The following is a 21,330-nucleotide window of genomic DNA, read 5'->3' as shown; positions in this document are numbered from 1 at the left end:
ACCCGTTTCACCCTCCACTGGTTGTGTACTAGTCTCTTTATCTTGTGTGCCATGCATGCTAAGTTGCTTCAGTAGTGTCTGGCTCTTAGTGACCCTGTGGCCTGTGGCCTACCAGGCTCCTCTGCCCATGGGGTTCTCCAGGCAAGAATACTCAGTGAGCACAAGATATATAATCCACTCAAAGGGAACAGAGTACCATTGGGTATCCACTTACACAAAGACATCAAATTATATACACAGGCTCCAGAAGGAATACTACCCCACTGTAAAAGTATTACCAGGGTAACAAACCTCCACTATGCTAAATCTCTGGTGTTTTTATCTCATCCTAAGGACTCAGAGAGTTTCTGAAAAACCTGACTCCAACATGTTCACTTAGCAGCTTTCAATGAACTTTACTGTCATTTAGTCATACTTGGAGTTGGTTTTTAATACGAACGTTATCTTTCTCAGAAAAGTCCACAGTGCCTGACATATAGCAAGAGCTCAGTAAACCTTTTATGAATGAAAGAGTGAATGAAAGAATGAATATTCTCAGTGACATGGCTTTGGAATCTCCTGTGACTTGAGGCCCTTGATTTAGATAGAAGATAAAAACCAAACATTATGCAGATGTATTTGTTCCGAATTTTCCAAGCAGAAAGATGAGCAAAAAAACCAAATTACTACATATGCTTTCTTTTGGCAGTTTTCCTTCATTTACCTTTTGCTCTGCATTGAGTATACAGATTTGTCTCTTCGAGCTCTTCTATGTAAAAACCCGATGGAGATTCTGGGCCTGAGTTATCCAGTGGCAGGGTCTGTAGGACATTTCCTATATTGCTTACAATGTTGGACGTTTTCCCTGCCTTGATTCGTTTGAAAGAATGCTACCCTCTAACTTGTGAATGGGGTAAATGGCCAGTGCCAAGGGGGTGGGTTGAAGGGTGACAGAAGAGAGAAGCACCAGCTCAGTGATGTTTGTCATTTTTATTTGCAATACTTTAGGTCCAAGTTTCAAACTGCATTATTTTTACACTCAAGACACAGTCATGCACAATCCATATTTCAATTTTCTATTGCTTCAACCACAATTTAAAGTAACAATATCATAAACAAAAGTCCTTAAAAAGAGCAGATGCTGAGGTCAGAAGGATGGAACCGTACCATCAGCAGGTTTACAAAAGAAATAATTTACTTAAAAAATCAAACAGAAAGACCATAAATACCTTTAATTCAGTTACAGAAGAATTTCACTACACATGGGTTTACAAATAACACATTTTAACAAAAGTAAAGCACAGCCAAATGAGATACAACTCTGATAATGAAAACACAGATCCTCCTTAACTTGTTTTGTCTGGATATTATGAGTATAATCCCAGTACATATCACTAACTACCCTGTGATCTGTCTCTTCGTTGCTGATGTACTGAGATTTAAAACTCAACCCACTAGTGGTTACAGAATTCTGTGAAAGGTCTTGTTATCACGAATGAATATAGTATATGCGGGTCCATAAAGCACACCACACACAAGCACACACACTGAACTTGAATTTCACACTTAGGGCTGGTTGGCACTGCTGTAGGCAGGGCATTGGGACTGTCCACTAACCGCAAGTTGATCGTCTTTCTAGTATCATACTCATCCAGTTGCCAATCCCTGTGGGAGCTGTCATCAGAAATGCTGTCTTTGGTTCCCAAGTGGATTTGTCAACACTCCTTAATGTTAATAGCATGTAATCACTTTTTCCTTTTTCTCTCTGCAACCTGCAAATGTTTAGGCCCACTCAGTAGTCCCAGACATGGCATGGGTTCTGCCATCTTGTGCCATTTTGGAAGTAAACTCTATAAAGCTCAACACTGCTTCATAGGAAAGGAGAGGCCGAAGTATAGTTCTATTCTAGCAAGTGTGACAGTATATTTCTGTTCTAGTAGCGAATACTGGCCACAGCTTAATGAAAACCAGACTTTACATACAGAGTGTATGGAAAAGAAAAGCTGGAACACTCAACAGAAAAGGAACACTAAATCAAAAACAAAACAACAGTGAAGGAATTGGAAGGCTGCCACGAGTTTTATCAACATTCCCTAGTATTTATTCACTTCATTTACTTGAGGTTTGATTTTTTTTTTGGCATCATCTTACATAGTTCTATTGTTTAACTGCAACATAAGAGACCCAGGCTTAAGCATATGATATTTGCCATCACTTTAGCAGGATAAATTATCAAGGCAATCTATAGTACCACAGAATGTTAGAGCTTTGGAAAGCCTTGGAGAGCTAGTCCAACACCTTTATTTTATAAATGTGGAAATAGACACAACATGGTTAAGTGACGTGCCCAAGGGCACACAGTAAGTTAGGAGCAGAGCCTACATTAGAATCCAAGTATTCTTATTTCTGGGCTTCCCTGGTGGCTCAGTTGGTAAAGAATCTGCCTGCAATGTGGGAGATCTGGGTTCAATCCTTGCGTCGGGAAGATCCACTGGAGAAGGAAATGGTAACCCACTCCAGTATTCTTGCCTGGGAAATCCCACGGACAGATGAGCCTGGTGGGCTACACCCATGGGGTCGCAAGAGTCGGACATGACTTGGTGACTACACCACCACCATTCTTACTTCTAGGTTAGCACTACTTCCATTACATCTGATTGATTCTAATTGCTGTTGATTTCCTCATAGGTCCTAAATCAGATGCACATGGTACCTGCCTCACTACTGGTATTATGGGATAGCATTCATCTGACAGCAGCTTCCAAAGGAGACTCTGATGGCACTAAACAGCTTCTATAAGTTTATCTTGCAAGTGTGACTGTATCATGTGGCAGTAAATGCTCCTCATTATTATCGTCTACTTGAACACAAAAGTGTGCACGTGGAAGTTATAATCTCAGTTCCCGCATTTGTAGATTCAGTTAGATACTGCTTGATATTACACAGACATCCTCAATGCATGAGGAGTCAGGTTTATATTCACTTGGTCACTAAAGGAGCATGGGATCAGAAAAGGAATGGAAAAAAAGCCTACCAACAGAAAGATCATATCAGAAACCAATTTCTGATGAAAAAGTCTTTCTTAGGAAAAACAGTTCCATTATTTCTAGGGTCCCCTTTAATTCCTTCCCAATTCATATGCAAATATATGTTCAGAATTGTGTGTTAAGTTCACTCAAAATCTCAGGTCTGGTAGACTGTCAGTTTACAAATGCTGAATTTCAGTCCTCTTGCTCAGAGACTAGGAGTAGGCCATCACTGGCCATGCCTTTGTTTAAACAAATATTAACTGCAAGTAGCTCAGAAAAGGACCATGAGTAACAACTGGGGATGTCAGGGTTAAGACTCTGATAAGTAGATTATATGTTGAGAATGGCCCAAAGTGGGTTCTCTAGATAAAAGGTCTGCTCTTGGTGAAACTAACACCTGAGGCCACTACCGTATCATAAAAGTCCTCACCTGCAAAGTCTTTGGTGAGTTACAAGGAAATTCCTCTCTCTGGGTAGATAGTCTCCCTGATTCCTGTTTAAAATGACAGTAGTTACTGCATACAACCTATAATTAGGCAGATCAGAAAGCACCTAGAGGTCACCATCTCAGGCCAAAGCTCAAAGGAGTTGAGATTGAATGCCAAGAGGCCAGGGCTGTTCTAAATGTTTGTCTCAATATTTTCACAGTCAGCTTTTAAGTGCAAGTCATAATTTCTACTGAAATCAACAGGACTTGCCTACTGTTTATTAAAAGAAAATCCTACCTGAATGATAGTATATCCTGTTGGAAAAGGATATGGTGGGAGCTGGGGATTTTAACCTTCTGTTCTTCCAAAATTCAACCTAAAATCTGCTAAAATGATCCAGAAAGGCAGTACCTGAAATAGATGTTGTCAGAGGGGCTATCCAAAGTGACCCCTCCAATCTAAAGTAAAACAGAAAACTTAAGGCCATACCAAAGCAGAGGGGGCAGCCAGCCAGTTTGAAAGCAGAAGGATGTGTTTGGAGTTCTAATAGCGACATCTCCCTAGCTTTAACTTATAGATACTAGTCCCCGAAGAAAGCATGTGCCATACCGAGTGTGTGCCAACCACAGCATCCAGGCAAATATAAAGCCTATGGAATAATTGTAATTAGCAAATATCTGTGCCCTGCATGCTCTGGGCTCTGGCCAGAAGGCATCTGCTTCTGGCATCTTTTCTATGTTTCTATAGTCCCCTTTCTGATGTTTATTTATTATAAAGCAATAGTATAACAGTACCAAAGAAAATCTTAACAAGAAAAAAATGTGCATAATCCCACCACCCCAACACAACTGATTTCAATTATCTGTGTTCCCAGTCTTTGTTCATATGCACACTTATTTTTACATAGTTGTCATCCCTGTTTATGTTATTTAAAGGTGATTTTATAGATTCTCTCTGAGAACTGGCAGCCTCATTAGAAATAAACAACCCATTGAGCAAAGGAATAGAATTATTTACACGATCTTTGAGCTGAGAAATATCGTTTATAGACAAACATCTCAAACTATCAAAACAGTTTTACAGACGACAGGAAGCAATTTCGTATTTCTTTTTCTTTTAGCAATGGAATGTGCTTCACAAGGGAGGGAAAGATGTGGGGATCAGGTGGTTAAAATCAAACACTGGGGTGCAATTCACAAGCCTGAAAGAAATCTGAATAACACAATTAAAGAATAAATACTTGAGTTAAATCTTCTTACATGACTTGGCCATCCAGTAGCCAAAATGGAACATGGACACACAAATATTTACAATGACACATAGACGAGATCAGCAAGAACGAAGTCATTACCCAACACGGTGACTGATTTGAGGGGATGTGTCATCCAAAAATCTTCATGGGATGATGACAACGTGCTGGATCCTTGCTACAACATTAACGTTCTTTTCTTTCTTAAATAAATAATCTCTACTGTGCTTCTCACCCTTCCCTGACTTTCCCACTGCCCTATCCCTATCTCAGGACATTTTTTAGAATCAACATTCGATGATGCGCCCTCCTTATCTCAGGGCACGGATAGACTCACCAATGTCAAGATGAGCTACAAAAAAACAATCCAGGAAAAGGGAATAAACTATTAACCATCTGGAGTACAACTTGGTCAGGTATACCAAGTATAAATCCCTCAGCATCATTTTGGCAGGAGAAACAGCTTCTCTCTAATACTTATTAGAAATATACATAACTCTCCAACACAGGGAATGGTCTTTAGAAGCTGTTCTCATTTTAAATTTACATAGATATAAATCTGTAAGAGTAAAGCCTACTGGGATATATTATCATAAAATCTTGGTACAACAGGATGTGGTGAAGTAGTACAAGACTCCTCGTTGTTAACATGCTGAATTGAAAGCATAAAAGAGCAGCCATTTCTCTGCCTCCAGTAATCTGAAGGATCACTGCTCCAGGTGTCCTTCCACCAAAAAAATGCCTTCATGACATATAAGGGATGCTCACGGACAATTAGGGCTTCCCAACCAGGTTTGGGGCTCTCTCCAGTGGCAGGGCATAGGTACCAATGTACTGAATTCTATTTGCATCCCACCTATTGTTTCATTGAATTCCCTGGTACGATGAATGAAAAATTTAAAAAATACTTAATTTTAAATGAAATCAAAATTAAGGCCTCACTCTCTCTCACACATAAAACAGTGTGGCATTAACATTTTCAGGCCCAGCCACGTCTTTGTGAAGAATAACATAATATGGTTCAAATTAATATTACTATTTGATCTTTTCACATTTGTTGTTTTATGCCCTTGTGCACATTTTCTAGGGGCAGGGGTCAAGCCCCTCCCAGATTTCATAGTCAAAGGAAACAACAGGAAATCCACCAGTGGTGTTATCTCCTAAATATAAACATGTGCACTATATGGTTGGTTAGCAGAAACTCTAAAGAAAGTGCTTTCATTTTAAGGAACGAACAGATGATTACATGGACGGATGTGCCTCAGCAGAGAAAGAGAGAGGCCCATGGCAATGATCTCTTTCCCTCTCTTGCTAAATGCAGATAGGTTCTATTCAGATTCTTGACATACTACAAATCAAGGAGCCCTCTACTGCACAAACTGCTAGCTTTTCAAAGGCTTAGAGAAAAAATTCTGCAGAATTTATAAAACTGATAACACTCAAAAGAGAAGCATATCCTTTCTATGCAGACACCCTCCAGATATTTTTCTACTCTCAGAAGATTCAGGAAGTGGTGACTGTTGAGTGTCTAATAAATTGATACATGGTGAAATAATAGTCAAATTTTCATATCTTGCCCAAGCCACAAAAGGAACTCAGTTGGACTGGTAGGTCTTGGGATACACGATTGCAAAGCCAAAGGCTTTTCACTGGAGAACTTCAAGATCTTTAGATACATGTTTTTGAAATTCAAAAGCCCAAAGGGCTAAGTATGAACACACCATATGCAGAAACAGAAATTAGTGGTACATAGGGGAAATGACAATAAGTACTTAGAGCCAAACGTTGACTGGGATGTAGTTTTCACTAACCTCCCATTTCTTGCAGAGTTGAATGCTTACATATTTCTGTTCTCCATATCTTAAAACTTTTTTTAATGTTTGTTATAAATTGTGAAGATAAATAATATTTTATCATCAGCAAATGTTGGGTAATGGGTCTGTTTCCTCCTGATGTGCCTGTTTTAGAGTTGCATACGTTCCACAAGCACAAAACAGGATTAAACTAGGTATCTATATCTGTTTACTTACTGTCCAATGAAGATTTCAGTATTTCATGCTTATATTATCTTCCTTTTGGCTCTTAGAGAAAGCCCCATCTTTGTTTAAGTGTGGCCTCTCCAATCAGGATTTCCTAGGTTTAAGACCTAGACTCATCCAACTGGAGTGCCATAGTTTTGGTGTGTCTTTTTGCAGGTACCATGAAGATAAGCAAGCAGGTTTATATAAATGACAAATCAACTACCACTTAGGCATCATCATGAAAATGTGATAAGATTTCACCATCTGAACTTTATTTAGATCGTTTTTAAAAGCCCTTCCTGAACACACACATTCCTCTCTGCTTTTGGAAAATGTCATAAAAGAAACCTTTTCCAATACAAATGCAGAAAAACAGGTACACAAACCAAGCCACCACTATAGAAGAAGAATAAAAAATTGCAACTCTATGAGGGCATGGACTTCCACATGTTCACACAGTACTTGCTCTGAGGTTTTTTTTTTGTTTGTTTTGTTTCATTTTGTTTTTTTTTTTGTTTGTTTGTTTGCTTGTTTGTTTTGTTTTTTACTTTCTTTTTAAAAAAAAAGTTTTGACATCTTTTTTCTGGACATCTAATGACAATGCAAGTGAAAAACATTACATTGGGTAAGGAGTTTTGAAGGAGGTTCGAATGCAAGAGGGACTACTCTCTAACTTAAAAACAAACACAACACTATGAAGAGGGATTGTGCATCTTTGAGAAATCTTTTTTCTTCAAAGTGAATGCACAAAATGAGGGGATTCACTACTGGCTCTTTCGCTTCACGGTGGAAGTGACCTTTTTATGGTCACTTCGACATTGCTGCCCTGTATGGGCCGCGATTCAGGCTTACAAATAAATTACATAATCTGAGGGAGTAGGAAAAAGGCTTATAAGAAGTTTCTATTCATCTCAAAGTTAAAGAAACCCCACCCCATTTGACTGTCTTTTCTTCCATCTTTCCTGCAGCGGAGTTTTATTTCAGTCTTACTCATGAGGGAGATGGTGTGGGGTAAGGCTGGCAGTCCTAGCGGCTGCTGTTCTTAATCGCTTCTTTTGCAGCAATAATCAGAGGAGTCAGGCTGGAGAGAGGCTTGGCTAATTTTAAAAATGGATGCTGCAAAAGGAAAAACAGAGGAATTACTGGAATTCTTTCCTCCAACAAGTATATTACTTTACACTTGCAAGGAGCCTTTTTTTTCATTAAAATTTGTATTTTGTGGATCCAATTAAACATCATTTAAAAAAATATAGTGCCAGCTTTTGTCCTTCAGATGTTTTTGTTCTTCAGTGTCATGAAATCTTTGGGAAGCTGACTGGCAGAGCTAGAAATTCAGAGTAGGTGTATTGTAAAATCTCACTGTGTTAGGGAGTCTAACTTTCTGATTTTCTTAAATTGATGACTCTATCTGGAGCAGCCTTCAATGCTTGAAAAACTGTGTTCTGTTGACCACTAGAGCCCTTAACCCTGAAACCAATAGCCTCCTAACTGCTAAACCCAATAGTGTGCCTCCGCCATTTCTTTTTTGGTTGCTCCACAGTACTTCATACAAGTGAATGTCCCTTCCTTCTTTGAAATGTTGTTCTCTTTGGGGGCCTGTAACATTCTACTGTCTCAGTTCTCTTCTATATGCATGCTCACTGACTGCTCCCTCCCTATCTTCTTCCTGGTTTCACATCCTCTTTCCACCTCCCATAACTTGACTCTCATCATCTTCTTTTTCTAATTTAATTCCTTGGAGAGTTCATTCCTTTTCATGGTTCCAACCAAGCTCTTATCAGCCTTATGGAGATGACGCTCAAATATCCATTTTGTGACCTTATCTCTTTCCTGAATTTTGGTCCTATTTCTCTAATTGCCTGTTGTTTATTTCCTTTTGAATGTCCTCCTGCCACCTTGAACTCAACATTGAAAAATGTACATTTAGTCAGGTTTGACATATGGCAGAAACCAACACAGTATTGTAAAGCATATCTTTCAATTAAAAATAAATGATTTATTTTGATATTTGGCAAAACTAATACAATTTTGTAAAGTTTAAAAATAAAATAAAATTTACAAAATAAAAAATAAAAAATCATAATAACTAAAAAAATAAAAAATAAACGATTTTAAAAAGTGATGTGTGGCAGAACCAATACAATATTGTAAAGTAAAAAAAATAAAATTAAAAAAATAAATAAAAATAAAATAAAATTAATTCAAGAAAAAAATATAGTTTTTTATACTTTGAAGTTTTTCAAAGAGGGTACTCTTATGTGATGTAAGCTATAGGGGCTTTGGAGTCAGAATACCTAGGTTCAATTCAATCCTCTGCTTATCACAGTGGTTAAATGAGGTAAGTGACAGTTTCTTGTAAGCTATATCAAGGCCAATCAATGTTAGCCAGTGTATTATTATCCTCTATCACTTCTGCTTTTGCTGAATGCTACCACTGGTTTGATATTCTGAAGTCACTTTTGTGTTCTTATGTTTTACATGCAATCAGTTACCAAATGCTGCCTTTTCTTTTTTTTTTTTAATTTTATTTTATTTTTAAACTTTACCTTTTACAATGATCTCTTGCTTTGCCTAGGCCTAATCAACTTAATCCTGATTTATAACAATAACCTCCCCCCCATATTCCTTCCTCCATTTGTTTCTGTTGCTAATTCTTATTGCAGACTATCAGCTTCATCTTCCTGAACAAAGCTTTCATCATGTGTGTCCCTCAGATTGCTTCAGTATTTCCCCATTTCCTACAGCCCCTATGCTTTAGCCTGGTGTTTAAGGCTCTCTACAGTCCTGCCACCTGCAGCTGTCCTGACTTGAACTCTACTTCAGCCACACTGTCTATTTTCTGTTCCTTTGAACCTTGCCTACATGCCTTTGATCAGGTGATAATCCTTCTATCTGAAATTCCTTCCCCTTTTCCCCTTAAACTATCTAAGACTGATCTGTCTTTCAAGGCCCAGCCAAACTCTTTCCCTTTCACAGACATCTTATGAATGCCATAGGCCAGAGATGCATATCTCTAATCAGTTATGACATTCACTGTTTGAATGGCCACTTGGTTCCACTGAGTCTCTGAACAATCTTGTTTTTTTTTTTTCATATTCCCAAGGAGACTGAACTTCTAAAGAGTAGGAATCATGCCTTAAAGAGATTTGTATCACCCAGTGCACTTAAGCCTTGCAAATAGAAGTTGCTCCAAAAAATCTATTTGTGCCTTTTCTCAAGTCTTCCAGTGGTGTGAATGTCATGTAAGTCTGTTTTCCAACCTCTAAAATGGACTAGAGGCAGAGAATGGAGTTATATGGACTTAAGGTAATATGCAGATCATAGCTTACATGTATAAAATCAAAAGATTCAACAAACACACTCTTCAATCTTCTCAAAACATCATTTTGCATCAGTAATCTGACTGGTTCAGATAAAAGTATTGTTGAGTAAGGAATTAACTAGATTATTGATTTAATTATATATATATATAACTGTATAGCTACCTTAAGTGAAACTGTATTTTCACTCATCCTTGAAGAAGACATGATAGGAATGTGTACAGGATGTGTATGTGAGGTGGTGAGAGGCGTGTAAAGACATGGAAATGATGTACTCAAAAGTTCCAGTTTTTCATCTATAATTTGAGGCTGGAATAATGGGAGGACTAATAAAGGGCTATTTCAGATAGGACATTTTCAGGCCTCATGACAGCCTGTGAAATGCTCACAGATAGCAGAAAAGAGAAGGTGTAGCTTTCCCACTTCCTCCAAATTGGTTTATCCCAGGTATAACTTAGGTTGAGGTAGGGTATTTTCGCCTGAGTATGGCCCTCTGTCTCTGGAAGGAGTTCAGAAGCAATATGAACTTTTTGTTGTTTGGCCGAGAACAGACTGAGTCTATCGTTAATCACACTCTGCATGACCAAATATTATGCCTTTTATTTAACTGGATTATATGTTCAAAGTCAGGAGGGACAAGTAGTCACTTTTCTTGGCTTGGCTATTACAGATCTTTATTTTCTTCCCTGAGGGACCATCCCCAGCAGTGATCCTGGGCATGCATTGCTTTATCAATATAAATGCTTTTTTCCCTTCTAAATTGGTTTGTGTGGAAGAAAGACAATCCAGGGCTCAAATTCAAGTTCTGCCATTCAATACTTGTGTGAGCTTTAATTTCTACATCCATAACAAGGATTAATAACACCTATCTTAGAGTGTTGTAAGAATTAATGAGATAATATGTGTAAAAATTTTGGTATCAAGTAGGTACTAATTATCATCATATATACGAATCCCTGAGAGCCATGAAAAGGACAAATGGTTACAGAGGCACTCACCACTGGATGGTACTCACCCAGGCAAGCAGGTGCCTGCCATTTGGCATCACAAGCAAAGGGGCTTTGACCAGTAAAGCATTAGAGTAGCAAATGCCATGGAAATAATTGCATAGTTATGTAGAGAATTACCTCCGGCCAAGAGCACCTGTGTACAACATCCAGGGGCACAAGTAAAGTTTAGAACAAAACAGCAACACCAGAGGTTCACATTGTTTTTTCCCCTTGCAAAATAAGACTCCAGGAAGAACAAAAGAGAGTTCTAGTTTAAACTGCCAACTTCTCAGAAGAAAGGCCACTTGCCAATCCATTACATATTAGATGCATGCCTATATTTCTGTGCCTGTGATCTCAAATCAAATGGTTAGCACCTAACTCGAACTAGGCATCTCTCAACAGAGTTCTCTGATTGTCACACATCGAGGTGGAAAAGCTCAATATAATGACTCTCTGTTTGTAACTGTCCTATTTAATTTTCACCTGCAAAAGCTCCTTGGCGGATCCTCGCCTATCCACATCCATCTCAAGACAGCGATTTAAAAAGTCACGGAATACAGCAGACAGTCTCTCAGGATTCTGCAGCTCTGGGGTTCCATTAGTGGCTATCAGATATAATGCCTGCAGAAAAATATCAGAAAAATCTATTCAGCACATACATATTAGGATCGTGAGTTGACACAGAAGACACATATCCAGTTTCTGATTTTTACCTTGGGTCTTAAAATCTCCATTTTAGAGAATGACATTGGCATACACTGCAAAGTTTCTGTAACATTGAGAAATGATTACTCTTGGCAGTAACTGAGGGACAGTGAGGTGCCCCACCCTCAAAAGTTTAGAAATAAGGTTATAAGGCTGTCCTCTGAGAGCTAAACCAGTAAAGTGAAAGTGTTAGTCTCTCAGTCGTGTCTGACTCTTTTGCCACCCCATGGACTGTAGCCCATCAGGCTCTTCTGTCCATGGGATTCTCCAGGCAAGAATACTGGAGTGGATTGCCATTTCCTTCTCCAGGGGATCATCCTGACCCAGGGATCAAACCTGGGTCTCCTGCATTGCAGGCAGATTCTTTACCATCTGAGCGACCAGGGAAGCCAGTAAAAATCCATATAAAATGAATGTGTCATTAACCACCTAGGAAATGAAACCAAGGAACTGCCTGGGAATCTGTGACCACAGAGTTAGGGAAACACACACACATCTGAACACACTGATATAAGTATAACCTCTGGAAGGCACAGTTGCAAAGGTGATTGTAATTTACTAACTGTTTATCTTGATTGGAGAATATGTGTGAGTAGACCAGGGATGAACAGGGGCTTCCCAGATGGCTTGGTGGGTAAAGAATCTGCTTGGAATGCAGGAGACACAGGAGACTCGAGTTCTATCTCTGGATCAGGAAGATCCCCTGGAGGCAGAAATGGCAACCCACTCCAGTATTCTTGCCTGGGAAATCCCATGGACAGAGGAGCCTGGTGGGCTACTGTCCATGAGGTTACAAACAGTCGGACATGATTGAAGCGACTAGTACAGCACAGGTATGAACAGGCTACATTATGGAATCAGAGAAGTAAAAGCAATAAGAAGATGGCAGTGCCTGGATGAGATGAGAAGTAACCCATGGGTCCCAAAGATGGAAGTATTGTGTTGGCCAAAAAGCTTGTTTGGATTTTTTCCATAACATCTTAACAAACTTTTTGACCAATCCAATACTTTGGTCCTGTGGCAGATGTACCCCTATAGATTTTAATTAGGTTTCCCATGAAAGTCTAGCTATAATAGAAAATATAAGAAAAGCTGACATTAGTAATCCTGTATCCTACTGTAAGTTGTATGTGTGTGTGTGTTGGAGAGAGTCATTCAGTCATGTCTGACTCTTTGCGACACCATGGACTGTAGCCAGCCATTCTCCTCTGTCCATGTTGCCATTTCCTTCTCCAGGGGAATCTTTCTGACCTAGGGATCCAACCCACATCTCCAGCATTGGAGGCAGATTCTTTACTGCCTGAGCTACTAGGGAAGCCTACTGTAACATATTAAGTTGCTAATATATCTCTGAGATCTTAGTTGAGGTCACTGAGAGAGATCAACTCATGGTGTGCTGACAGAATCAAGGGCCCTAACTTTCAAGGCACAGAGCTGGATTCAAGACCATGGTTAATTCACAAAAGTAAACTCATCTTTCAAAGGCTTCTGAGCTCCTGACAGCCATAAAAAGCTGGCCATTCCTCATGCCTCCTCTAAGCAAATTATTCTAGAGTATTAAGTATGTATCAAGAATCATATTAGACACTGGAGATTCAAAGATGAATAATGTCCTACTTTCAAAGGTCATACAGTTTAGTGAAGAAGAGAGACTTATGTATACCCACCATACAGTGAGATAAGAGCCAATCAGAGGAACGTTGCATGTGCCAAGTCAATACAAGGATGAAGCCATTGACACCATAGCTCAGAGAACACTTCACAGAGGAGCTTGACTTTTGATCAGGGTCTTGAAGGATGCATAGGAGTTTTCCTGCAGGTATTACCACCAAGGTTATGCCTGCCTATGCAACCAGACTCCTAACTATTATGAAGACACGCTCCCTCTTGAACTGGCTTGGACTTCGTAGCAAATTATCATCCCCTTTTCCCACCATGGCTCTGAATATTATTGTCAAAAACATTTCTATTAAATTCTTTTCCCAGTCCTGTTTTCATCAGCTGGTGAGAACATCTCTCCTCCATTGCAGAAACCTCTACAGATGTACTTTAGAAAGGGTTAGGAAGGACCATTTCATCCAGTGGCTATCAACCTATAGCATGTATTGGAATCACCTAGAGGGGCTTGTTAAAAACAGATCAATCTGGAGAGGGGTCTGAGAATTAGCATTCTAACAAGTATCCTGTTGATGCTGAAACTGCTGGTTTTAGGACCACACTTTGAGAACTGGTTTATTCCACCCCATTAAGCAATGGGTTTAATGATTAATGCTCGGAGCACCTGTCCTCACAAGCCATCTTTGTTCTGTTACTAAAAGAAAATTGTTACTGCAAATGACATTTGCTGCCTCCTCCTAAAACTCTCTTATTTCAGCTGGTCACAATTTCTGCCAACCTCTGCATCCTTCACTTGCTTTTTTTCTGTTCTGTAGCCAAACCCAATACTAAACAAACACATCTCTTTTCTCCCTTTCCACTCTCCCTAAGTCTGTGTACATGCCATACTGTTTCATTTTCTCACTTTTCGTCTCACCTTTCTTAGCTCAATACATTCTACTCCAAATAAAACTGCTCTTCACAAGTATATATATACATCTCTACTAAAGTCTTTCTCACCTCTCTTCAATTCATGTATGAAGAAAAAGATCGATAGGAAACACTCCAACATGTGAACAATGGTTCCTCCTGGGTGGCAGGATTATTAATGATGTAATCTTTGAAAACATTTTTTCAATTTTCCAAATTTTCTACAATGAATATGACTGCTTTATTTTAAAAAATCCTCCAAAACATTGTTTAAAAAATAAAATCTAAAAAGCTGTGCCATCCAGTTTACACAAAAATCCTCAGCTATTTCTCTTTGTCCTCCTAGGATTAAACCTGCTTTTCATGCAGTACCACCCCTTGAGGGAAACAAAAACCCAGACAATTTCTTTTTCAGCTATTGTTTTCATTTTAATTGCAACAGTGCATATTTCCAACTAATTTCCATTGCAGAAATCCACACTTTCAGTTATATTACGGTGGAACTAGCCTTTGTGGACTGGCCTGAGAATTTACTCACTAGGCATAATGCCGCTTCTGTGGGAAAATGCACTCAGTTCCAAATAATTAACTTTAAAATGAACTTGCGTGTAAGCTGGGCCCTATCTTTGTAAAAAATAAAACTGCTACTCACTGCCCTGCTAATGAGAGACAAAACCAGTTGTGGGCAATACAACAATTACAGCAAAAAGCATTTTCCTAGCAAAGTCAAATCTTAGCTGAAGAAAGATTGAAGAAAATCAAACTAGGCACAAGTGACCACATTCTGGTTTTTATCTAAGTTAGTTGAAAGCTCAAAAGAAAATGGGCTGGCTCAGAAATTGCTGTTGTTTAGTCACTAAGTCCTGTCTGTCTCTTTGCAACCCCATGGACTGTAGCCCACCAGGCTCCTCTATCCATGGGATTTCCCAGGCAAGAGGCAAGAATACTGGAGTGGGTTGCCATTTCCTTCTCCAGAGGATCTTCCCGACTCAGGGATCGAACCCATGTCTCCTGATTGGCAGTGGATTCTTTACCCCTGAGCCACCTGGGAAGCCTGGCTCAATAATTAGACTAGACTTATTTCACTCACAAGGGCTTCCCTTGTGGCTCAGCTGGTAAAGAATCTGCCTGCAATGCAGGAGACCTGGGTTTGATCCCTGGGTTGGGAAGATCCCCTGGAGAAGGGAAAGGCTACCCACTCCAGTATTCTGGCCTGGAGAGTTCCATGGACTGTATAGTCATGGAGTTGCAAAGAGTCGGACGCGACTGAGCGACTTTCACTTTCACTATGCTTCCAAGCAAGGTTTAATTTGAACCAAGGGATCACTATAGCTGTTTGAAAACACTGGACATAATAAAGATTTCTTTGCATGGCATAGATGGTCCTCCATGATTTGGCCTCTGCCTCCCTTTCTAGTCCTCCTCTGTTCTCATCTGAGAGCCCTGCTTCCCCCACTTTCACATACATACACATATTAGCCAAAGCTCACATACTATTCATGCCAATTAGTTCTTCATTCCTATAATAAGAAATGCTCTTTCATATCTGCCTCAAATGCTATTCCCTTCAGTGCCTGGTGAACTTCTACTTGCCTTTTAATTTCTATGTCAAATGGCACTTCCTTTGTAAAGTCTTCTCAATCTCTCCCAGATGGATATGGTGAACAACCACCTCGGTTTTCCAGGGACTGTCCTGAGTTTTACTACTGAAGGTTCTATGTCTCTCAATGCCAAGCAAACTGGGGTGGCAGTCACCATGGAGACAGGGTTAGCCCTCCCCTCCTTTGAGCTACTATACCCCTTTGTTTATACATCTGTTTTCATGTTGTAGGGTGAATACCTGTTACTTGTTCACAGGTCTGTCTCCCTAGACTGTGAAGGTAGGAATTGTGTCACAAGCATCTCTGGATTTTGTGGATAGTGGCTCAAAACAGGTGAACAATAAATGTTTTTGTTGCTAAATGAAATGAAAGCCAAAAGGTGTAAATAAATCTCACTGAGATGGGAATATGACAGACTTTGCTATACGAAGTATTAAAGCTCAGAAGCTAAAGTGAATGAGTGAACATATAAGAAGATACATAGAGAATGACATCCTTTCTGAGTTGAATAGGCCTGAAATGCGGGAACTTCTGACTACCCAACTCTTCGGTGTGGGAGAAGGAAGAGAGTGCCATGAGCAATGTAGGTAAGGAGATGCCATGAAAGGGAGGGAAAACTGGAGATTACCACAATATGGTAATCTGTTGTGGGCAAACCCAGAGAGCAAGTGAAGACAATTAGTTCTCTCTGGAACTGGAAACAGAAACTTAGTCTTCTCTGACTGATCTTGAAGAGAGAAAGAGCTCTTAATTTTTCTTCTGCTACATTATTTAACAAGGTCTGTTTTATTCCTAAGGTGAGACAATATAGCCCCCATGACCTACTGACCTTATTTATAATATTAGACAGACAACCTTTGGCCAAAAAATATTGCCTTTCTTCATTGTGATATACATATTACCTAGAAGTTTCTGGTGTTCTGGAATTCTTAATAACTTTACATCCCTTGTCAATAACAAACAAATGTTGCAGTTTTCTATAGATCCTGATGTGCAACTAAATTTACCTAAGTACTTAGATAGCATGACTTTACCCAGTTGGAGGAATAATTCAATTTACCTTACTGGCAACTTCCTCAGTTAAAAAAAGATCAAAGCAGTCATCTTAGAAGTTACCACATCTCTCCAAAGAGGTCCCCAAACAATGCATAGGTACCCAATACATTTTCATTAAGGCAGTTTTGCAACTGGACTAACCATTTAATTAAAAGGCTTCAGTTTGTGACTTCAGTTCATTTTAACAGTTTGTAAAGTTTAGGTTAGAAACAAACCAGGAGACTCATATGGAAATGTGTTAGTAACCCTGAGAGGCCCCAGCACTGATATAAAGACTCACTTTACAAAGAGGAGAGTGGTGGAACATTTCTTTCTAAGTTGAATATTTGGAACTCAAAATACATTTTCCCATGGAAATGGTGTTATACATGGTGAACAGGCTCCCAGACTAGCCCATAAAAATCTATTTAACAAACAATGTAACAATAAGACCAAGAGGGCTATTCATCTATATCTTAATATCTGTATAAAGATTGTTTCATGGGAAATATTATTAGTTAGCATTTACTGAATGATTACTATTAGCTCACATGATTCATACAACAATCCCCTGAGTTATACTCAATTATGACCAATTGACAGATGAAGAAATTGAGGGCGGTAGGGTTAACATAATAACTTGCCCAACATTACACAATTAGCAATGAGGGTCAGTATCTGAATCCAGGAAGTGGGAGCCCAGAGTCCATATGCCTGACCACTTCACGGCACCACCTCACAGTATTCCCACCCTCTGTGATAGTGGTTTTCGTAAGCAGAGGCAGACGAGGACTCTTCAAGAGATGAGACACACTGATGTAAGACCAGGTACAGAAATTTCATGGTCTAAAGGCATTGAGAACATACAGAGTCTGTTCTCTTATTACTGTGGAATTATGTTAGCGACCAATATCAAAAGATTTGAAAATAACCCACATATTTTCAAATGCAGTGTGACATTTACCAAGAGAGCTCTGTGACTTAGCTATTGAAAACCTCAATACAGTTAGAAGACTGAAAAATCATGGAGGGTGACTCCAGAGAAGAAAGCATTTAAATGAGAAAATAATGTCAAAATGAGAAATTAATACCAAAGATACTTTAAAAACTCCCATGTATTTGTAAATTAAATTTCCATTTTTAAATGAGGGCTATATCTAAGAAGCCATGGTCTTATGTCCCTGGATATGTTTCACAATCTCCTAGTTTATAGTCTATGGGAACTTGAATAGAATTTGTATCCTACTGTTGGGTGAAAATTGTATAAATCTTAATTATGTCAAATTGGTTCATAGTGCTTTTCAGGTCTACTATATTCTTCTACTTCTCTGTACATTCATTCTATTAATTTCTGAGAGTCTGATATTGAAACTTCAAAAAAAAAAAAAAAGAGAGATGAGACACACTGAGCATGTGTAACTCCACCTCTACCTTTAACAAAGGAAATGGACCCTTTTGAGGTCAATCGTTTTACAATTGAACTTGGAAATGGGGAACAAAAGGCCCAGTTAGGTTTCCTATTTTATTCACCAGTATCTGTATATAATGTTGACTGTTTATAAGCAGTGTGTCTTCTGGTTGTTGCCTATAACCTACTTATGTCCCAATTCCTTTCAACTATCTTTGAGTGTTTTATGGGAGAGATTTGGCAACAAGTGACTTGACACCTTATGACTTAGGGGTTACTTTTGACCTGGGATTTCAGAAGTTAAAGGCCAGAGTGTATTACTGCCTCTGATGTGTATATGGATTTCATTAAAGGCTCTGACATTTCTAAGATGAGTGTAAATGGGGCCAAATCTACAAAAAAGTTGTTATATTATAACTAATGCTGTATTCCCTATTTTGACTTATTCAACCCAACAGTTCAGCGTGATAACTGAATAAGCACTGTGCTCTAATTTAGTTCCTGACTTGTCTTGTATAGTAGGTCTCATCTGTCACTAAATTATACATGGTGGGGGGCTCTGCTGTTATTGTTTAATCCTTAAAAAGTCATTAAAAATTGAGCTATTACAGATCTATTCCCTTATTGGTTAATGGTAAAAGGTAATTAGGTACCACTGACAGATTAAAAACTGGCCATTGCCATAAAATAAAGACCATGCTCATTTTAATCTCTCAGGATTAATAGTGTTCGTCAAGAAATGTGGAGCAGGCTATGTGTGCTCAAGGAGCCACCCTGGACAGCCCAGGAAGCACCCAAGCTTGAGAACTACAAGGGGTTTGGAAGTAGAGGAGGGATAGGCATAGAGATAGAAAAGCAGGAAAGCAAAATGGGGCAGGAGGTGGAGGAGAAAAGCTGTAAGAAGCAGAGGTAGCAGAACACAGGGCAGGGACTAGGGCCAAGGGACCTAGGGAAAGAAGGTGGCTGGTGGAGTGACGAGGAAGAGAGATGAAGATAAAGGCTCCACAACTCAGGGAGGTCAAGGGAACCTGATCCTAGGATCCATTTTGCTATCTCCCCATTTCTCTGGTCCTTCTCCCGTAAAACTTCTCAAAACATCATCTAACATATGGTCTGTTGACTTCCTCATCTCCCATTTTCTCTTCAACCCACACCTAGTTTCTAGTTTCAAAGTACTGTTTACCATTATATGTTTATTCCTGTCTCATTTCAGAACACTGGAGCAGGAAGGTACTAAGTCCCTGATTCTTTGCGGCTTTTCCAAATTACCATGTTAGGATCAAAAACCAGCTGGACTGTGATATGATCTGTGAAACATGCATTACTGCTTACGTAAACTGGCTTCAACTTCTGTTTTATATGCAGTTCATCAGGTGAATAGCTCTGTACACAATAACATGCACATTTTCTCAGTACAACCCAGGGTAGAAAATGGGTCCCTGAAACAGCTTTATCACTGTTGTGTTCTTCCCTGGCTTCTTACCCAGCCCCACATGCAGCATGTTTCATTTGCATCACGATCGAGTGTCTTTCTTGGTAGGGAAATGGGGTTCTTTTCACTCTATGGAATACAGACTTAGTCAGGAGATAATCAGAGAGATGCCTCCAAACAGCTTTCTTTGTTTTTTTCTTTCTTTTTTGGCTGTGCCACTCATCAAGTGGGATCTTAGTTCCCCAACCAAGGATCAAACCCACACTCGTTGCATTGGAAGCGTGAAGTCTTAAACACTGGACCACCAGGGAAGTCCCTCCACTCAAGCTGTCTGAAGATCATAACTCTGGAAGCCCTTCTACAGACAGTGCATACTCAAACCCAGGCCGTCCTGGCACTCATGGGAGGCTGTTGTATATATCTACAGCCTAGGAAAACAGAATCAGAGACAGAGACCCATGAGTTTCCCACTTTATTTAACTAAATCTCATGTGGAAGCCTGATATAGAAAACAAGTTAATGAGGGAACTATTTTGGTGGACTTGAGAACCACATGACCTCCCCATTGGGCCCCAAGGACCTCCATGGAATTCTAGGAGCCCATGGAATTCACAGAGTTCACGGGTAACCAATAATCTTGTGAAATTCCACTTGTTTGAAGCAAAACAAAATGAGGCCCAGCAAGAAGTAATCTATGCAAGATCATGGGGCTCCTGATGGGTAGACCTGGGAACAGAATTTACTCTTCAATTCACATGATAAAGGAATATCAGTCTTGGCCAACAGTAGGTCCCTGGTTACCACGTTTATAATCTCTCTTTGCCTCATCTTCACCTAGTCAGATTCTCAGACTTTTGTTTGCTGTGGAATCAGTTTCTCCTTTGGCTGTCTTCTGGATCATAAATCACTGGTTTGAACTGTCTGCTTCTGAATTACAATCTAAATGAGACTTGCAGCTTTCCTATGGCTAGGTCCCATTTTCCTATGCTAAATTCCTGACAACCAATGAGTCTTAAGAGCTATCTATCTTTTGACAGGCAATATTTTTCTGATTAAAAAGAGACTCTGTTACTTTTTCATAATAATTATTTTAGTTGCCGTTATCCCAACTCGCCCCTCCTTTTAGGCATAGGTTTGCCCTCAAAGTAGGCGGAGTGTCAACAAACCATCAATAAACCTTGCTGTTCCATAGAAGCTTATGGAAAAAGAAGGGAATGCTCCAGCTCTTCCTGAAATACATTCAAAACAATATTGACAGAGTGCTAGCAAAGTACGCTTGCTTCTCTGGCACTCAGAAAGTTTATATTTGACTTTAATTCCATCAAACCCAGACATTCCAGTCCACAACACAGGTTCCAGTGGTTGGAGGGAGCTCAAAGCACTTTGGCCCTAAGTTGCTGCTTTTTAGTGCTAGAGATTCTATTCTGCTTAATTCTCTTCTCTAGGCATACAAGCTAACCACAATTTCCCTAGTTCTACAGTAAAAAAGAAGAAACTAACACTTGTGCAGTGTTTCAAGTGTGGGGATGGGGGAGTAGGGAGCCTCTTCCTGTAGACAACAGGTCTCAATTGATACTTCTTCCCACCCTTCTCTCTGACCATACA

The 21,330-nt window shown here is 39.4% G+C and overlaps 1 protein-coding gene across 5 annotated transcripts in view; it reads right to left on the bottom strand.

Moving 5' to 3' along the window:
- Window positions 1-954: 954 nt before the first annotated feature.
- PAK3 (p21 (RAC1) activated kinase 3) overlaps window positions 955-21,330 on the bottom strand; it is a 127,949-nt gene continuing 107,573 nt past the window's right edge. For 4 of the 5 annotated variants that reach the window (XM_055565778.1, XM_055565780.1, XM_055565779.1 and 1 more), the window contains 3 exons: window positions 11,502-11,639; window positions 11,042-11,169; window positions 955-7,822 (listed from right to left, as the gene is read on the bottom strand). In XM_055565778.1, coding sequence (XP_055421753.1) covers window positions 11,071-11,169; window positions 11,502-11,639 — 237 coding nt within the window. In that variant the 3' untranslated portion in view covers window positions 955-7,822; window positions 11,042-11,070. The remainder of the gene's footprint in view (window positions 7,823-11,041; window positions 11,170-11,501; window positions 11,640-21,330) is intronic. The other variant, XM_055565781.1, reaches the window with a different exon arrangement.

The sequence above is a fragment of the Bubalus kerabau genome, chromosome X, assembly GCF_029407905.1.
Source record: "Bubalus kerabau isolate K-KA32 ecotype Philippines breed swamp buffalo chromosome X, PCC_UOA_SB_1v2, whole genome shotgun sequence".
NCBI lineage: Eukaryota > Metazoa > Chordata > Mammalia > Artiodactyla > Bovidae > Bubalus > Bubalus kerabau.
This window is presented reverse-complemented; position numbering and strand designations above follow the sequence as displayed.